The sequence below is a fragment of the Trichosurus vulpecula genome, chromosome 3 (genome assembly GCF_011100635.1).
Source record: "Trichosurus vulpecula isolate mTriVul1 chromosome 3, mTriVul1.pri, whole genome shotgun sequence".
Classification (NCBI taxonomy): Eukaryota; Metazoa; Chordata; class Mammalia; order Diprotodontia; family Phalangeridae; genus Trichosurus; species Trichosurus vulpecula.
Genome location: NC_050575.1, coordinates 283,112,157 through 283,132,774, shown reverse-complemented (window position 1 = coordinate 283,132,774; position 20,618 = coordinate 283,112,157). Strand labels below are relative to the sequence as shown.

Sequence of the window (20,618 nt, the reverse complement as noted above, 5' to 3'; positions counted from 1 at the left end):
GATAAGAATTCATTGGTAAAAATTGTTGGGAAAAATGGAAAGTAGCCTGGCAGAAACTAGGTATAGACCAATACCTTATACTGTTTTCCAAGATAAAGTGAAAATTGATACATGACCTAGACATAAAGAGAGACATCATAAGTAAATCAAAAGAACATGGAACATATTACCCATTAGATTTATGGATAAAAGAATTTATGAATAAATGAGAGATAGAGAACATTGTGAGAACATAAAATGAATAATTTTGATTACATTAAATAAAAAGATTTTATACAAATAAAACCAATGTAGCCAAGATTAGAAAGCAGGAAATTGTGGAAAACATTTTTATAGACAATTCCCTGGATAAAGGTTTCATATCTCATATACATAGAGAACTTTGTCAAATTCGTAAGAATATCAGTCATCATCAATTGATAAATACTCAAAATATATGAACAGGCAGTTTTTGGAGGAAGAAATTAGAAATATATATAGTCATATAAAAAAATAATAATTATTGATTAGAGAAATGCAAATTAAAACAACTTTGAGATACCATCTTACACCTATCAGATTGGCTAAAATGATAGAAGGGGGAAATGACAAATGTTGGAGGGAATGTAGGAAAATTGGGACATGCATACACTGGTGGACTGTAAACTGATCCAGCCATTTTGGAGAACAATTTGAAATTATGACCAAAGAGTTATAAAACTGTCTATACCCTTTGATCCAGAAATACCACTATTAGATCTGTTTCCCAAGGTGATCAGAGAAAAAGGAGAAGAATCTATATATATATATATATATATATAGAAATATTTGTAGCAGTTCTCTTTGTGGTGGCAAGGAACTAGAAATTCAAGGAATGCCAATCAATTGGATAATGGCTGAATAATATGATTGTAATGGAATACTACCGTTGTGTAAGAAATGATGAGCAGATTGATTTTTAGGGTTAGGAACGGCTTCCCATTCTTGTATTTTCCTTGAATAAAGACTTACCCTTAAGTTTAACCTTCAACCCTGGATTCCTACCAGATCAGCTAAGGGATTGCCTTTCTTCCAAGCAAATTCACATTTCAGGTAATTATGTAAAAACAGTTTCACCCCAAGGTTCCCATGGCATTCGGAAGTAATACACTTCCCAAAAGTACCACTCATTGGTTCCCCAGGCTGCTTTTGGGAAGGGGCTTTCTAAACCATTTTGGGGAAAGGAGTCCTGCTAATTAATGAGGACCTAAAGCATTTCCTTAGAACGTATAGAACCTTGTGAGCTGACAAATAATTGCAAGGCATGTGTAACTTACTACAGGGAACAAAATAAGGAATGACTGCAAGGGACATGGCTGCCCAGTATTCAATATAGATAAGATTTTATCTGCCCTGTCTTTTAAGACTTTTATACATTACTTATGTGGTTCACAGTTTATCCCACTGGGAAGATTTGTCAGGACTCCCATCTCTCAGGATATTCTGTTACTGGATTAATAAATGACCACAGAAGTTGATATGCATTCCTCTCTCATAGCAGGCAGTCATCATTGAACCAGGCAAAACTATGGTTCTTACAAGGCTGACTTTTTATAGGCAGAGATCCACTAGATTAACGGAAGAGGCTTAACAAGGGGGTTAAGACTAGAGATCTTAGCCTCTGGCAAAGTAACAACCATTTTTTCAAGGGCACCCAAGTAAACTCAGTCCTGAATATGCTAATTCTATTTAACAATGGAACTAGATATAAAAGTAGTGTGCCCTTATCAGCAAAGACTTTCTGGAAGCTAAATCCAAGGAACTACTGCCTGGCTCAGAGGAGCCTTCCTCCTCCTGGGATAATGCCAATTCCTCGTAGACTCAGCTCCTAGTGGGGAGGGCATCTAAAACTGATAATCAGGGCTGTGCTTACGAAGTTGCTATGTACTAGGCACTGTACTAAGTGCGTTACAAATATTATCTCATTTGATCCTCATAACAATCCTGAGAGGCAGGTGCTATTATTATCCCTATTTTACACTTGAAGAAACTGAGACAGACAGAGGTTAAGTAACTTGCCCATGGTCACATAGCTACTAAGTATCTGAGGACTCTTTAGGGTTATTGTGAGGATCAAATGACATAATATTGTAAAGTGCTTAGCACAGTATCTGGCACATAAGAGGTATTTAATAAAAATACCTATTTACTTCCTTCCTATTGTTTTCCTGAGTCCAGGCCCAGCACTTTATCTATTACACCCTTTAGTTGTAGTAAAATGAGTTCACTGGTCAGAGGCATTGGTGCAGGGGGACTGCCCATAAAAAAGAAATATATTAAGATCTTTGATAATATATTACTATTTTAATTTTTAATATATTAAGATCTTTGACAGTGGCTGTTGTGGTAGCAGATTTGATTGGCATTGCAGTGCCATATTCTGATTAAGTATCAGCTGCAGTGAGTCACATCTGGAGATAGAGGAAAAGGGCCATTATAATCAATTCACTACTTAGAGGCAAGTTAAGAACTATGCAGAATCATGCCATCCTAATGCTCTGACACAAGAAACATTCTTGAATAGAAGTAGCTGCTTCATCCTTAGTTAAAGGGATTATACGACCAGTCATTGCAATATAGCATGACAGCCTCTGTGTTCAGACTGATGGACCCAATTCCTAAATCGTTTCTCTTCTTCAGGGGTGTCCACCTGAGTTCAGTAGATGGCAAATGATGTTTTTGATGTCCACTAATATGCCCCATAGATAACTGTATATGGTAGAAGGCATTAACCAAATTCATTGTCCCCAAAAGGAGATGCTTTTGATGGTCCAGTCCTATTATTACTATACCTCTTCCAGAGCTCAACCCTATCCTAGGCCTATCTCAAAAGAGGAGGACTTTCATGTGACTTACTATCAGGATACCTAGGTGATGAATACGGGCTCTCTAGAACTCAGAGTCCATTAAACTTCTGAGTCTCCTTTTTAGATTGTGGAGACTCAAGAGTTGGTAGCTTAATATGTACTATATGTGGAATCATCTGAATTTTCCCCATCTAGCATGCTCATTAAAACTTAACTGAGCACGTTGGACCCTGGATTTTCTTAGGTTTGTCTTCTACCTTTTGTCCCTCGTATAAATTACTATTTCCTTTAGGACCTCTGTCCCCATGGCCCTGTCCAGCCCAGTCAACCTTCATCAATATAGCATCCTAGGCATAGCTCAGGCCAGTTCAGGAATTCAGACTTGAGATTGGACATAGTGAAACATTTGTGGACCATAAAATTCAATAAAAATAAATTTTCTTAGAGTAAGCAGTTTAAAAGGATATAGTTACTAACTAAAATTGATGCCAGTCCTTTCTTCATCATCACCTCCACCTTTACTAGGGTAGCAATGTTAAGTCAGAAAGCCACACCAATGGTTCAAATCATAGCCCTCTAGATCAGGGCTTCTTAAACTTTTTCCACTCGTGACCCCTTCAGCACTTCTTAAACTGTGGGGTTAAGACCCCATATGGGGTCACGACCAACCAACCAAGTTCTTTTGGACAGTCTCCTTGCCTCGCTTGAAGGAAAACTAGCTTCACCTACACAGTACAGATGCCACTCCTACCACAGATCTTAGTATGGGGAAAATGCCTCTTGTTATTAATATAGCAATATATAATTTGTGTATGTATGTAAATATTCATTAGGAAGCAATATCAATTCATTTATATTTCCAGAGGAAGGGTGACAGTTGGAGCTACAGCAAACATATCCTTATGTAATTCATAAGGATCATAGTAACTGAAATGAAAGATTATGAAATGAATCATAGCAGTCGTAGTTGAGATATTCTCCTGAGGGTAGACCTTTAGAAGTACCAAGTTTTTCTCCTTACTCTTCCTTTATGAATTTGGGGATATGTCTCTAGCTCTACTTTGTTTCTTACTTTTCCTTTTTTTTTAAAGCATTTTTTTTGGGGCAGGGCAGTTGGGGTTAAGTGACTTGCCCAAGGTCACACAGCTAGTACATGTATCAAGTGTCTGAGGTCATATTTGAACTCAGGTCCTCCTGACTCCAGGGCTGGTGCTCTACTCACTGCACCACCTAGCTGCCCCGTTTCTTACTTTTTCTCTCCCTTTTCACCTGACTTCCTGCTTTGTTTTCCTTTACACACACACACAAAAAAATATTGATTCACTCATAGGAGGTCATAGGATTTAATCCATTAATTCAGTTCTTCGCTTCTTCAGATTCTTTGAATTTCTCCTTAAATCTTTAGTCTCTTAAACCTTTTTCTGCATTGATGATGATTCTTTATTATTCTTTTACCCCAGTTCTTTTTTTTCTTTTGGTTTGTTGTTGTTCAATTGTTTTCAATTATGTCTGAGTCTTGGTGACCCCATTTAGGGTTTTCTTGGCAAACGTACTAGAATGGTTTGCCATTTCTTCTCCATCTCATTTTATAGATGAGGAAACTGAGGGCAAACAGAGTTAAGTGACTTGTTCAGGGTCCCACAGCAAATAAGTGTCTGAGGCCAGATTTGAACTCAGGAAGATGAGCCTTACTCCAGGCCCAGCACTCTGTCCACTCTGCCACCTACCTGCCTTGTTGTTTTTTGGTAACAATAACCTTGGTGGTAGTGGTGGTCCTTTGTTCTCAAAGAGGACCAATGACCTCACTAGAGTGATGTCTTGACTTGCTAAAAACATGAAGGAATTAATTCCCTTGGTATTTTCTTGATAATTGTGTTTATTTTCCACTTTTTTGAGTGTTTCTTGTTTTGGGGTATTTGTAAGTCAGATATTCTGTTCATCTTGTGTTGATGAGGTGAGAGAAATATCTCAAAGTTTGCCTCTGTTTTCTTGAATGTCATTTTCATCAATTATTAGGTTTATTTTTGTAGGATTACAATTTTGGGTTTTGTTTTAACTTCCTTTGTTTTTTAGATTATACTGTTATTCCATTCTTTTCTCCAGTTTCATATCTGCATGACATTAACCCATATCTGGGTTATTTGAGTTGTAATTCATTCATGTTTCTCTGGGCTGCTTGCAAATTTTATTTTTTTTAATTGAAATTGGAAATTTTAGCTACAGTATAACTTGGATTTCTTTTCTGGTGATGATCTGTGGATTTGATACATCAGTGCTTTGTTATCTTTATTCAAAAGTTCTGCACAGCTCTCTTCTATTTATTTCCTACAGTATTGTTTTCAGATTTTTTATTTGTTTTGTTCTTCTGAGAGGCCTATGTTCCTTCAGCAAACTCTGTGCATGCTTTCCTCAAGGTTAGTCATTTTGGCTTGTTGGATTGTTGTGTAGGAATACTGTATTCTTTTAATATTTCTTTTTGCTTTTCTGCTACCAATTTTTCTTCTGATTCTGTATTTTTGCATTTCCAATCAGTTTTTGTTTTTACTTTCTCGGGGTCACTGCTTCTCTAGATAACGGTTTGATAGTCTGCTGTTATTGTGGTTTTCAGTTCTATACCAAAGTCTCTGATTTCTGACCTAGTTCTATTCATGATTTTTAAGTTTTTTTATTTCTTATTATTTTTTCATTTTTATTTTCATTTTGTAGTTTCTCACTACCTTATCTGTTTCTCTGATTATAACTTACCTAGTGATATATATACACACATATATATCTTATACTACTTTGCATAGATAGGTCATCATTGGATATATGTTATAATTATATGTACCTACTACAACTCTCCTTTGCCACTCAATCATTTATAACTTTGATTCTTCAAAGATTGTGACATTCTGAGATTTGAAGCCATACATCAGTCATAGAACATTAATGTTTGAGTAGGATATTTTTTGTGTGCCAAGGAGCAACTTGGAACCATTGAAAACACTGTGCAATTTCCCAAATGATATCTAGCCCACGCTCTTCTTCTTGTTCAATTATAGACCCACCTCATTGTCTGTCTGCTGTGCTTGTTCTCAACATGGTGGATTGGCTGTCCAATGTGTACCCCATAACTTTAAAATCCAATGTATACCCCATAACTTTAAAAAATTAGTTTGCACTTCCAATGTAGGGAGTTTTACTTGTTTATAAATTATTCAATTATACTACTGTACTAATAATTACATATACTGTAAGATGATGTTAAAATAGAAATTAGAGGATGAGATAAAGATGAGATAATATTTGACCTGAAAGTTAATGGTAATGGTGTTTGAGTAGGGAAGTGACATGGTTTACAAAAACAAACCCTACACTTTAGAAAAATCATTTTGACAATTTTGTGTAGAATGAATTAGAGAGGGAGAGTCAGGGAGACTAATAAGGAAGCTGTTGCAACAATCCGAGAGATAATAATGGCCTTAACTAGTGTAAGTAGAGAGGAAGGAATAAATAGGAGAAATACATTGTGGTTAGAAATGACAAGATTTGGCACCTGATCATACATGTGATATGAGGGAAAATGAGGTGTCAAGGTTATAATGCCAAAGTCATTAACCTGGATGACTAGAAGAATGGTGGTACTCTTAATGGAAATAGGAAAGTTCAAAAGAGGAATGAGTTTGGGAGAAAGATAATGAGTTTTCTTTTGGAAATGTTAAGTTTGACATGTTTATGGGACATGGTATTTAGAATGTCTTATAGGTAGTTAGTGATGTTGGACTAGAGATCAGGGAAGAGATTGGGGCTGGATATGTAGATTTGGGAGTTGTCTTTGCAAAGAGATGATTATCAAACCCCTAGGAGCTGATACCAAGTGAAAGAGTGTTCAGAGGGAAGAGACGAGGTCTTAGGACAGAGCTTTTTGTGTATACTCATAGTTATAGAGCATGATGTAGATGATAATCCAGATAAAGGAGCTAAGAAGGAATGGTCATAGAGGTAGAAGAAACAAGAGAACAGTCTCACAAGTCAGGAGAGAATAATTATTTAGGGAAATAGAGTAATAAGTGGTACAAAATTCTGCAGGATGCTTAAAAAGGATGAAAATTGAGAAAAGGCCATCTGAAGTGTCAACAAATTGATTGTGAGTAACTTTGAAGGAGAGGCTTTTCAGTTGAGTGAGGAATCAAGGGTAATACAGTGAACCGAAGAGACTGGATGGTCAGTGGTGTCCTCAGCAGAATTAGGGCAATTTGAAAGAAAGGGTGGTTTAGGAATAAAAAAAGATAATGTAATGCCATACCCATCCATGCCTACTCATCCTCTAGTACTCAGTCTTTCTCAGCCTGAGTACTTCAAAATGAAAAGTATGTTAGAGACAGAGTAGGGAGGAAGGGAAGTGTCAGGAAAGACTTACCTATGCAAGAATGACAGTTTTAATTGCAGTGGCAAAAGTGACCTTGTCTTTTTTTTATTAATTTTCTTAGAGGAAATACAAGAATAGAAGAGGCTTGTGAGATGTATACGAGAGCTGCAAACATGTTCAAGATGGCCAAAAATTGGAGTGGTATGTATTGATTTTTTTTTAAAAGATCAGTATTTTCAAAGCAAGAAATGATACACTGCCTTAAGTTCTGTTTAGAGGAGAGGGCTATGCCCACCTAAATCCTGCATTGTAAGCACCATGAAAGTACATAGATGGTAAATTGTCATTTACAAGTACGACAACCAAATACCTGTCCTAATGAAGTAATAAACATAAGCAAAAAAGTAACCTAGTTTATTTTTTAAGACCTGGAAACTGCAACTCCTTTATTTTCTCCAAACCATTTAATGCAGTGAGCATTCAGTAAATGTTAACTGATGATTATAATAGTAAAAATTAACTTAAGATTAAGAAAGAATAACCATGACAGTTGCATTCACATTGTATCAGAAGAGGACAAGAACAGAGATAGTCAAATGTATTTTTTTTTAAATGCAATTTATTTATTTAACATATTTGGTTTTCAGCATTGATTTTCATGGGTATCTTACCCCACAGGGAAGAAGAGGGAGGAAGATAAAAAAAAAAGGTGGGGGGATGATGGAGGGGAGGGCAGATGGGGGTGGAGGTAATCAAAACAAACACTTTGGAAAGGGGACAGGGTCAAGGGAGAAAATTCAATAAAGCGGGATGGGTTAGTCAAATGTATTTTGAAATACTTTTAAAGAAATTTAAACATTTATCTTACAGTTAAATGAATGTCTAATTACTTTATGTGAACCAGATGGCAGTGGTCTCTGATCACTATCAATTCCCATTAGGACAAATATTTCTTTGGAAATTATAATAGTGGTAAAGTTGACTAAGCATCAACTCTCATTTTTTTTTCTTAAACCAATCCTTCAGTGATAGAGTTTCAAAAATAGTAAAGTTAATAAAATCAACTTTCATTTGCAAAAAATGAGTTATTCTTTCTGAGTAAATGACTATTTTTCTAAGCTAGTTTTAGAGAGAAATAGTGGTAAGGAGCCCTAATTTTTCCCTCTTGCAGCAGGTTTTAGTGTATTCATATTAAGGGGAGGTAGGTGTTAGGGGTTTTTTTTTAAAGTAGAAACAAAATGGTTACTGTTTTTGAGCAAGATACTGCTGTGACTTTTTCTTAAACATAGTTTATCCTAAATCATATCATGGTATCAGATTTTGGATTTAAGAAGGCTTTTAGATTCAGTCCACATATTCTGTGTACCTTATTTTCCTTTACTGTCAAAACATATGGACTTATGTGAAAGCAAGATATTTAATTTTATTTGTCCACAAAATTAATATTATTTTCTAAATCTGAAACCTTAAAATTATTTAACTTAAATTTTTAAAAATTAAATTACTAACATTAGACCTACATTCCATATTTTGGTGATTGCAGAGTCGATTTATCCAACTCTTGATACTTTTTTGGACTACTGCCTCCAAGAAGAGATAGACATTTTGAGATAATAAAAGTATTACATATTATGTATTGCTCATTTCATAAGAGTGATGCGTCACGAACCTGAAAAGATCATACTGTGTTGAAGGAAAATAAAATTCAGTTGTTTTAAAGCCTATGTTTATTTATATTTAAAGAAACTAGATAAGCTGATTAACTGTGATTTCCATATGTGCCTCTGAGTCTTCAGAATTTTAGATAGATTTCTCTTGGCATTATATAGCAATGATTACAAATAATAAACAAAATTTAGTAAATCTTTTTTTAAAGGTAGGCAAATATGCAGAATTTAGAGTCAATATATTATTGGTTTTTGGAGAAACCGAGAAAGATGGAAAAATCCCAGATGTTGGGCTGTATTCAGACATCTATAATTGAATATATTACTCAGAGTTTGAGAACATTCTGTAGGTGTTTGTTATTAGTGCTTTTAATTGTGTAAGTTCTTTTATTTTGAATGTTTTTCTTTGTTATGCTGCGTGAGAGAGCCTATTTTAGATATAAATTGGGTGGCCAAGTGTTAAATAACTACATAAAGAAATATAAGGTTTAAAATACAAGTATCTTGAAAAAAGCAGGTATCTTCCTTTGCATTCCCATATAATTCATACATATACAATCCAGGTACTCTTCTCATTGTTTCTTGACTAGGTCAGTTTTTTTTTTTCAATCTGCACACCTTTGTGATATTTTCTGCCCCCTAAAGGAAGTGCCTTTCTTAACTCTTCTTGTATATATAAATCTTACTCATCTTCCCAATCCAATCTCAAATCCCACCTTTTCCCTGATTGTTTCCTAGCAATTTCTGTGTGTACTGAACTGAAACCTGCCCTTCCTGGTGTCTCATAGCATCTGTGTGGTATTTCTATTACATATTGGGGCACATAAATATGTCCTTACTTGTTTTCTTCTTGAGTATTATCATGTATTGAGTGCTATCACATCTGCTGTAGTCATAAAGTAATCTAAAAAATACCTTTTGAGGACAGCAATTATAAATATGTTGCACTACTTTTGTATCCTCCCTAGTACCTGGGCTCTCTAATACTCCATTATTTTTTCTTAAATAAGTTGAATTCAAGGGAGTTGAGCTTTATTGGTGTTTCACAAATAACATACAGTGAGCACTGGAGTTTTTTCACTCCAGCCTCTAATAGATTCACTCTTGATCTGGTCAGACAGGAAGGACAGGAAAACAGCTTCGGAGAGGTTGATAATCTTACTTTATTCTAGTTTAGTCTTCTCAATGGGTTGATTATAATGGGAGCACCAACTCCTGCAGCATTCTCTAACAACCCTTGTCACAGAGGCTGGTGTGAAGAAAGGGCAACTGCCCCTAAGTCTTGATGGGGTCAGTTGAGACAGGCACAGCTTGTACACTCCCCTAAATCCCCTCAAGCCTCAGTGGGGGCCAGTTGAGGCAGGTACACGCATTCCTCTATGCATTACCCAAATCCCAAATGGGTTCCCTGCCTCGCTGACCCCTGCCCTCTTGCTTTATAGGGCAACAGACAAAGAAGGCATCTTGCCAACATTAAGCTCACAGGTTAACTTTAGCAATATCATCATTCAGCGCAAGTATAGTAAATATTACATTATATCATTTCACTGCACAGTCTCAGAAGGACTGCCTGTCAGTATAATTCTAAGAATTATTATATAGGATCTTTGGGGCTATTCTGGGAGTTATTATCTATCACTTGGAAACTAGAGATTGCCGTGGCCATGGAGCCTGAGAAACTAAACTCTCAAAAGGATGACGAAATCTTCCTTACATACAATTGGGTGCTAATTTTTTTTAATTGAAGGTTGTTACTTGTAAGCTGCCATACTTAAAGGGACAGTGCCTTTAAAACTGTAAAAATTACCCTGTATGGCATGACACCAAATAATAAAAATGTTTTACAGTAATGCCTTTAGGTCTTACAGTAATCATAACATTATAGATGCAGAATTGGAAGAAACCTTGGAAGTCTGCCTACCTCCTCCGTCCCACTTTTTCTTTTTTTTAGGCAACCTCTTCCTTTTACAGACAATGAACATGAGAACAGAGAAGGTTACTTGCCTCTGTTTATACAGGTAGTAAGTAAATGTCAAGCAAGGATTCAAACCCATGATCTCTGTCTCCAAATTCAGTGCTCTTTCCACCATACCAAATAACTAAACTTCTTATAGTATTTTCAAGTTAATAACATACTTTACCTGTATTATATTTCAATTTGTTGCTTGATCCTTACAATAGCTATGTGAAGTTATTTGTAAACAAGCCCCACTATAACATTCATTATAGGTAGATGTTTCTTCTAAGACCACTTTCACTTCCTTCTGATCTGATTCCCCTACCCCATGATTTCTTTTACACCCCAGAACGGTGGTGGGAACCTGGCCTTCTAGATCCTTGGGTGTGGCTTTTTGACTGAGTCCAAGTTTTACTGAACAAATCCTTTTATTGAGGGGATTTGTTCTGTGAAGTTTGGATTCAGTCAAAGGGCCACATTAGAGGGCAGCCTGTGGCCCAGAATATCACCTCCTGAGACATGGAGACATCTTGGCTTTCCCTTTTAGTCATTTCTTCCCTTTCCCCACCATAAGAACATAAGCCTCTACTCCAGCTAGCAGTGTTCTATAGAACTAACTGCCCCACTAAAACATTATTTTTGTTTCACTTAACATTCTTATGTTTGGGGAATCAGGTAGTTTTGGCAGGGTTATATTTATTCTTGAATCTATTTGTTTCTGACTTGGAATGCTATGTTTCAGTGAAATCCTGATTTAAAAAAAATAGATCAGGCTGCTGATGCAACTCTAGATCTCCAGGTATTTAGGAGACCTAGAGAAACACAATTTTCTTTTTCTTTTCTAGCTGCAGGAAATGCTTTTTGTCAGGCTGCCAAGTTGCATATGCAGCTACAGAGCAAACATGATTCTGCTACAAGTTTTGTAGATGCTGGAAATGCTTACAAAAAGGCCGATCCACAAGGTAAGATCCAGAATGCTATGTACTCAGCAGTATCTGCTTAACTCTGTAAATGTTTGCATATTTTCAGATTTTAGGTAGAACATTAGCAAAGTCTTTTATAGACTACTAGAATATTTTATTTTGATCCTCTTAACAAAAAGGAGCTACTATAATTCAGATTGTTTGCTTTGTTTTTCAGAGTTTGGGTTTAGAGAGGACCCTTATTTACTTATACAAGTATTTGGAAGTAATATATGGACAAAGAGTAAATGATTTTGACTGTGTGGTTGTGGACATAGTTGCTACAACTATCCATATTTATTGATGATATTGATTGTACACATGATTTATATGTTCTTATTATCCTTTTATAGAAACTTTAGTCTGTTTACATTTTGAGTATCTAGGTAGCTGGTTTGGGGCTTTAATTCCATCTTAAAATTTTCCTCTCTTCTAGAGGATTACATTTTATATAAGATTGAAAAGTGTTTTAAAATTCATTTGTAACTCTTATAGAAAACCTCCCAGTTATAGAATGAGGTTGTGAATTGGCATGGTAGAGACTTGGAAGAATATAAACATAGTTATTATATACTAGTTTTGAAAAGGATTTTTCAGGGTATTTTGATTTTTCTATTTTGTGTACATGGTGAAAAATTTTTAAAAATGAATATGCTTCTAAAATGAGAAAGGCCTTTGTAAAAGTTATTAATGTCTTTACATAAATGCACTTGGCAAACAGAAGTATTAATTACTATTACTCTCATTGTCCTCTTAACATGTAATAATACTAATAACTTTCACTTATAAGATGCTTTAAAGTTTTCATGATGCTTTTAATGGATGTAATTTCTTTTACTTCTCTAGAGCATTGCTTTCCAAACTGTTTTCCACATGAAGTAACTAGAGATTTAATGAGAATATTTTTAATGCTAGCTGTAGTTTCCTCCTCTAAAATATTAAATAAGAAAGAATATGTACGGGGTATCCCAAAAATTTTAATAACACACATATAATTCATATGCATACCTACATATATGTACATGTATAAATATGAGTACCATACAAATGCATGTATATATGCATGCACTATGTAATGAAAGATATCTGTTTTACATGGCAATTTCTGAAATTTAGTATATGCTTAATTTCCTCCATTTTTCTTTAAAAGTTCTCTGATTCCACTTTTTCCTCTTGTATAGAATGTCTCCCATTATGCCCTCTAGACCAGCATTTATGTATCCCATCAATATACTTCAAGTGAAAAACATGTCATTGCTAAACTAGTTTGGGAAATTATCTAGTGTTTCACTCAGAAATATTCACTTTTAGATTACTAAAATAAGAGCCTAGAATAGAGTTAACTTTTTACTCTTAGTGTATTTTATGGTGCTGAACTATTTTTATGTCACAGTAGAGTTTTTGATAAACTTTATTGGTGAAGTTGTATATTTTCAAGCAAATTTCCATAGCTTATTTATGTAGATATGTTTAATAGAATAATAGTCATGCCCTTTCTTGAGCATGCTAGAAAATGTTGGCTTGACTTGCCTAAGGAATTTCATCAAAATCTTTTTTGAGTTGAGCTGCAAGAAGAAATAGAACTTGTAGCGCTGGGCTTTCTTGTGTCTCAGTGGCAGGGATGATGAATGTCTTCTAGTTATGACTCATGAGACCAAAAGAGGACAGCCTTTCTTTCTACTCTGCTTATGGTTTTAAATTATAACTGACCCAAGTTAATATTAATGAACCCATGCTTTTGTTTTCTTTGTGATGCAGTCTTTCATCTGGATGGAATCCTCATTTAAAGGTTATAAGTAAATAAGCTAAATACTGCTAGCACAAGCTGTAATTCCCTAATTTATGTTGTAGCAGCTGGGAACAAAGCCAAGCTCTCATTACAACTGGACTTTTGCATGAATGTGTTCACTTTTTCCTAACTTACCTGTCTACCTTCCATCCCCAAATTATACCTAATTAATATTCTAATAAGAGCCATGAAGAAAATTTCACTTTAACCTTATTTGACTGAATGGATTTCTCATTGTTTTTCTTAAATGCCTACGCTTCAGAGGCTATCAACTGCTTAAATGCAGCCATCGATATTTACACAGACATGGTAAGAAATTGCATTGCTTGTGTGGCTGTGGGGTGGAATCAATGAGATGTCTTGGAGTATTATTCTTTTTTTCACTTTTTCCCAAACTGATTTGGTAGAAAACAAATGAATATAGTAGGTGAACTTCAGCTTTTGTTGTTTTTGTTTCTTTTGTTCCCAGGGAAGATTTACAATTGCAGCCAAGCATCACATTACTATTGCTGAGATATACGAAACCGAGCTGGTAGATATTGAAAAGGTAAGTTTGCAATAGCTTTTCTTGCAAAATTTTGATCTAAAGAATGATAGATAAAATTAATCTTTTTTTAAAGAGAGCATTTTACTAGCCAGTTAAATTTTACTAAAGGAAGCCAGCATTCTTGAAGCCGACTTACATTTTGGTGGTAACTAATTATTTGTTCTAAATTAGGTCTTTCACTGATCACTGCTACATTGCTACAACTATCCCCTTTATCTTTTAATATTAGGTCATCTAAGTGATAATTTGTTGATTTAATCCTGTAGCCTGCCAATAATCTCTTGCAACTCATTTTATCAGTGAAAATGAAAATGTCGCAAAAGAATCCTGACTATATTATCAATGTATCTGTTTTTGATAGTAAACCCCAGGAGGAAAGAACTTTTTTTATTTTATTAACTTCTGTCAGTCTTTCTTCAAGGAGGTAGCACAAAACCATGTTTCCAAGAGGCGCTTGATGATGGAGCATTCAGACTTGGAATTAACTACTTCATCAAAGGTTCTATAAACATGGGAAAGCAGTGTTGTGGGAGCTAGCAGGTGGTGCTTTCAAGGATAGCTAGGTTATGAGCTCCATTCTAGCTCTCCTTGAAAATGCCATTTTAGCCTAGGTAGCCGTTTGAATGAGACCAGTATTGGGGCTCATAACCTTCAGAGCTAACCAAAGAGAAAACCACTTCATTTTACTTCTGTCTTCTCTATTAAGCAACATGATCTTCACATTGGAAGGTTATAGAAAGAATATGGTTAAGAGGAAATTGAAATATGTAGAGAATACTAAGCTGTTGAAAATTTTTTTCTATTTTTCAGGTCTAGATAATTCATATCTGATGTTTACACATTTTCATGTATAAAAATTTGAAGGTTACATAAAGAATCATTCTCTTTGAGAAATCATAGTGAATTAGAAAGGTGCCAGAACACTAGAAACGGGTAGATATTGTTTCTGAGTTTGATGTGGAAGAGGTAGTAGATTGCAAAAACTAAAAATAAATGAAATTCTAGAACAGATTATAAAATGTGTTTTGTGAGCATTCTCAAAGTCATTATTACTAGGAGCTATCTTGATCACATCAACACCACAAGGTCTTAATTGATTACCAGCTCAATATGAATCAACATTTTGATGTCTTCAAAAAAGCTAATTCAGTTTTTGACTACCTTAATAGAAGAGTAAATTAAGAATGATGGTAGAACTGTTGATCTTGAATATTCACTGTCAGCAGTGGCATAGACTGCTACAGAATGGGCAAGATCCTAGAAATCGTATCTGTAGGGTCATGGAATGGAGTCAGGAGATATTCCAAATGCCGTCAGGAGGAAACAGCACAGACAAATGGCATCAAGACAGTATAGTAGTAGGAAAAAGGCAGATATCCTGGATGGGGAAAAGGTCATGGGGTCAGGAGGATTTATTCACATGCAGAGGTCTAGAGAGGCAGTTGGCATTAGCTTGTGTAGAGGTACAGCAACTACTAGAAATACTCAGGTCTCAAAGGAACTGGAGTACTGAACTCAGGTACTGGAACATCAGACAGTGATGAACTTTTGAAACTTGAGTACAAGATAGGGATTCACTTATTAAGAATAAGGCAAGAGGTCCGTTCTTAGAAGTGGACCGTAGGATCACAATAGAACTAACACAAAACCTGTGTGATGAGCCACTGACCGAAGAACCAAATATTTGCATGCCCTAAGCAAGTTTTGAAAATTGTGTTCTGGTTCACCAGAACCAGAATTAGTCTAACCAAATTTACTTATCACAAGATACTTTCGTACCTTGGAAGTTGAAATTTTTCGACATTAAATGTATGCGTTTATTAAAAAGTATGACTCATCCTTCCACATGTCTTGATCTAGATAACTACTTTGCTCATGGTGTTCCTTAAATATCTGCTTCTCCTACCTGTCGGACCATTTTTGCTTCTGTTTCCTTTGCTGTATTTTTATCCAGGTCACATCTGCTAACTGGCTGTCCTGGCCTCTATTCTCTTTTCCCTTTGTACTGTTTTACATGGCGGTCCCATTAGCTTCTCTGAATTTCATTATCATCTCTATGCTGATGATTCTCAAATCCATTTATTCTTTTTTTTTTGTACTGTTTTACATAGCGCGAGCACACACACACACACACACACACACATACACATATGTATGTATGTACAGGAAAGAAGTTAATCCAATCAAGTCCTTTTTTTTTGAGTACTTCATATATGATGGTTTCTTAAGTATCTGTGAGACAGACTAGCAAGCCATGTACACTTAGTAGAACTGGCTCTAACACAAGCTGGATATACTTATTTGAACAGATGCTTATGAAGAAAGCAGAACTAAAAGAATAATATTCACAGTAACCATAATGTTGTATTTGAAAACAACACTTAAATTCAGATGAAATATAATGATTCTTCCTGGTTCCAGAGGCCTACAATGAAACACTTTTAGCATCGTAGTAGAGAATTTTGCATATATTCTGTATTTCTTTTGCTTAACTGTTTTGCTTGGATAAAAGGATTGTTTTTTTTTTAATTTTTTCTTTTGGAGGGGGGAAGGCAGGGCAATTGGGGTTAAGTGATTTGCCCAAGGTCACACAGCTAGTAAGTGTGTCAACTGTCTGAGGCTGGATTTGAACTCAGGTCCTCCTGACTCCAAAGCAAAGTGCTGTACTCACTGCACCACCTACCTGCCCCCGGATAAAAGGATTGTTTATGGGGGTGCTGAGGGAATAATCATTAAGAAATAATAGAGATATTAAAGCAAAAAGCAGCAATATAGCATTTTAAAAAATGTTAATAAAACATATATTCCTTTTTGGAAAATGTAGTGTTAACATAACATATACTTTTGTTTCTTTTAATGGGACCAGAATATATTACTTATTCACTAATGGTATTGCAAGTTAATTGAAGAAATCTTAAGGTTATGAAAAGTAAACTAGGGGAATGTAGAATGTTAAGTGAAAATGTCACGATTAAACATTGATCTTTAAGAGGAAAGTTTATTTGTTTTGTTTTCAGGCTATTGCACATTATGAACAATCAGCTGACTATTATAAAGGAGAAGAATCAAACAGGCAAGTTTTCTTTTAAAAATTAGTAATTTGTTATTTATGCATGTACCAAAATTGACAGATGTTCAGGTTTTGGTCAGTTTTATAAGTTGAGATAAAACATTTTCTTAGGAAAAATCACTTCAGCTTATCCCTTTTTCTTTTTGGAATGTTATCTATTTTTAACTATGATTCTTGATTTTCAGTTCAGCCAACAAGTGTCTTCTTAAGGTGGCAGCGTATGCTGCTCAACTGGAACAGTACCAGAAAGCAATTGAAATCTATGAGCAGGTTAGTCCATTTATAGGCATTACTTTACACTATAAGCCTTTCTGGATTATTTTAAAATTAATTATAGATTTTTACATCTAGAGAATGCTTATTGAACTACATGAAATTTCATCCATTGTTTTCTGTAATTACATGTGTAATTTGCTATAAATCAATGATAATTGGTGTCTATGTTTAGATTACCTGGATGGAGAGTTTTCAAAACTTAGTAGGCCATCGCCACTAGAGTAAGAGGACCTGTGTGACTTTGGGCAAGTCACTTAATCTTTATGGGCTTCAGTTTCCTCATCTGTTCAATGAATTGACTTCTGAAGTCCCTTCCTGCTGTAGAGCTATGATCCTATGAATATTGTATATTTGTTAATGTAAAAAGATAGACATATTTTTTCACTTGCATGGATTATGGTATTATTAACATTACTAACTCAGTAATTTCTGTTACTAGGTTGGGGCAAACACTATGGACAATCCTTTGTTGAAATACAGTGCGAAAGATTATTTCTTTAAAGCAGCCCTTTGTCACTTCATAGTTGATGAATTGAATGCTAAGGTTGGTAGTTTTAAAGAGACATTTTTCTAATATGTTATAACAACCAAAATAAACTTTTTCCAACCCTCAACCGTGCTAATGTCATTATTGTTATTAGCATAGATAATTTCTATGCCTGTGAACAAATTATAAATAAAAAGCTACTAAAATTGAATTTCATAAGTTACTCCTTTCTAGTCTTGACTGTTAAAAAATAAAGCAAGGTTTTATTATGTCTAAACCAGGACTTTAGTAGAGAACAAGAAGGAACCAGAATAGATCCCTACCTCATGAATCCTGATCAGGATCCATAACTGCTTAATCATAATGTTTGAATTTGGTAGAGAATGAAAATTGGGGGAAAGTTGAAGAGGAGAATCAATAAGAAATAGAAGGAATTGGTTGAGAACAGAATATCAGAACAATTTTAGATAAGTTTGTACCAGCTCAGATTTGGGAAGCAAAAGTAAATAAGCTACATGAGAAGTATCCCTGTCTTCTAAACTCAAATACCACCCTAAATTAAGTTCATTTTGATCCTGTACTGCAGAGGTACACTCTAAAGTGGAACAAGAACTAGATTAAAATGTAATTGGGAAAGGTTTCACAAAATAAATAAAAATAATGATATAACATTGTAATAATACAATATACCCATCAATAGTGTTAATTTGTGATTTTCTAAGTCAACATGAAGCCCACAGGTTTCTGCTTTTATTTGAGTGTGATGCCACTATTGTACTGTGATAAAGAAGCTTTTATGTTTTCTCTTTTCAGTCAAAGCCAAAAGAGTAGAGAAGGACAAATCTTGCAGCGAGGCAGCCCCCCCTCAGTTTTGTGTGTCTGAGAAAGGAGAACAAAAACGACTTAGCTTGAGAACCTTCAAATTAACTTTGTATTAGCTCACATCTCATCCTTCTTGCAGGACTTCTCATTTTTATATTGTTTCATATTTTTCCCCAAGGGGTTGTATTATAAAAAACAAAATAAGATCTCATCTGTTAAGTATTAGGTTTTGTGATGTTTCTTAAATGTTTATGTAAAGAGTAGAAAATGTTATTAATGATATTAAATTTCACAATAAAGGAAAATTTTCATGACTGAAGCATAAAATGTTCTTTCTATTTTAGCTTGCTCTTGAGAAATATGAAGAAATGTTTCCAGCATTTACTGATTCAAGAGAATGCAAATTATTAAAAGTAAGTAAAATTGGTACTATTAACAACAACAATAATAGCTGGCCTCATATATCATATATCACTTTAAGGCATTCAAACCACTTTATTCCATTTGATCTGCAAAACAACCCTATAATACTTAATGTGTATTATTCTTTTACAAATGAGGTATCAGACTCAAGGGGATTAAGTGATTTGCCCAGAATTACAGTTTGCAATTTGTTGAGGCTGAGATTTGAACTCAGGTTTTGTCTAAGTGTGAGTTTAGAATTCTCTTTACTATAGTACATCCTTGCCAAGTAAATAAGATATTTATGGGTATGACGCATACTTTAGAAGATATACATTGTCTTTTTGAGATAGCACATACATTGATTCTTTAGTGTCAGATAGCTCTAATTTATAGATTGTGGAATTCACTGGGCTTTTGAGACCTGGTACTTTGTTACTTTCACAGTCATTTTTGCTGACCATAATGTAGTGAAACAAAAACATCATGGACTCCTAAGACATTAGAAAATGAAAATACTAGGAACAAGATTATAGTTGAATGTTGACCCAAATGTTGTTTTTGCAGATTTACTGAAGAACTATTTTCAGATTTATGGAGATGTTGACATTTTCCGAGAGTGTTTCAGAAATGGCAAGCAACATTAAGTAATTTAGATACTCCAAGAAACAAAACTGTATCTTTATGATTTGATCACAAAGACAGGAGTTTTAGGCTGCCATACGTAGAATGTTGGCATATATAGAATCTCCAAGAAGCAGCCTCTAAGATTACTTAGTTTTGTCCTTTCATTTCATAGATGAAAGAACTGAGCTCCAGAAAGGTTGCCCAAGGTTATTGGCAAGCACGAACCTAGAACCCCGATCCTCCTGCTTTTCTACTTTGGAATAACAATACTTTTTGTCCATATTTTTATATTGTCAGAAACTACTAGAAGCTCATGAGGAACAGAACAGTGAAGCTTATACTGAAGCGGTAAGCAGCACATGGCTTTTTATACTTATATAACTGTAAAAGAGTTTTTGAAGATTTGACTTGCAGTATTTTTTTCATGTTTTCAGGTTGTCAGTGTGTCCATGTTTTCCCAAACAGCATTCTCAAAGTTTATGTGTATTGCGTCAAATGTGATATTAGTAGAAATATCCATTTAGGTTGCATAAATATCATATTTATGGCATGGAAGTGACCCATGTTTCTTTAGGGTGATGCCAACAGAGTGTTAACAATGTGGTTTTATCAACGTTCTATCAAGCTAGAAAGGCTTAAAATACAATCTTGGTGACAGACTAGGTCTGCTTTTTGAGGACAGCCTAACTTAGAAGAGACTCTTTACCACTAGGGTAACTTTTAGGTGATGAATTCTTTGACCATGACAACCCATGAAAATTTTCAAAAATATCGTACTCAGTCTTTTTCAACCCCTTTCTCTTTCTGCAGTAAAAGGGACAGAGTGGCAAAGAATG

General features: G+C 34.9%; 1 protein-coding gene across 2 annotated transcripts in view; it reads left to right on the top strand.

Moving 5' to 3' along the window:
- NAPB (NSF attachment protein beta) overlaps nt 1-20,618 on the top strand; it is a 51,498-nt gene that overhangs the window by 18,853 nt on the left and 12,027 nt on the right. The window contains exons 2-10 of one of the 2 annotated variants that reach the window (XM_036750522.1): nt 7,298-7,377; nt 11,646-11,762; nt 13,814-13,860; nt 14,021-14,098; nt 17,116-17,171; nt 17,354-17,438; nt 17,884-17,988; nt 19,098-19,166; nt 20,080-20,130. In XM_036750522.1, the coding sequence (XP_036606417.1) occupies nt 7,298-7,377; nt 11,646-11,762; nt 13,814-13,860; nt 14,021-14,098; nt 17,116-17,171; nt 17,354-17,438; nt 17,884-17,988; nt 19,098-19,166; nt 20,080-20,130 (688 nt within the window). Of the gene's footprint in view, nt 1-7,297; nt 7,378-11,645; nt 11,763-13,813; nt 13,861-14,020; nt 14,099-17,115; nt 17,172-17,353; nt 17,439-17,883; nt 17,989-19,097; nt 19,167-20,079; nt 20,131-20,618 lie in introns of those variants that run through there. The other variant, XM_036750524.1, reaches the window with a different exon arrangement.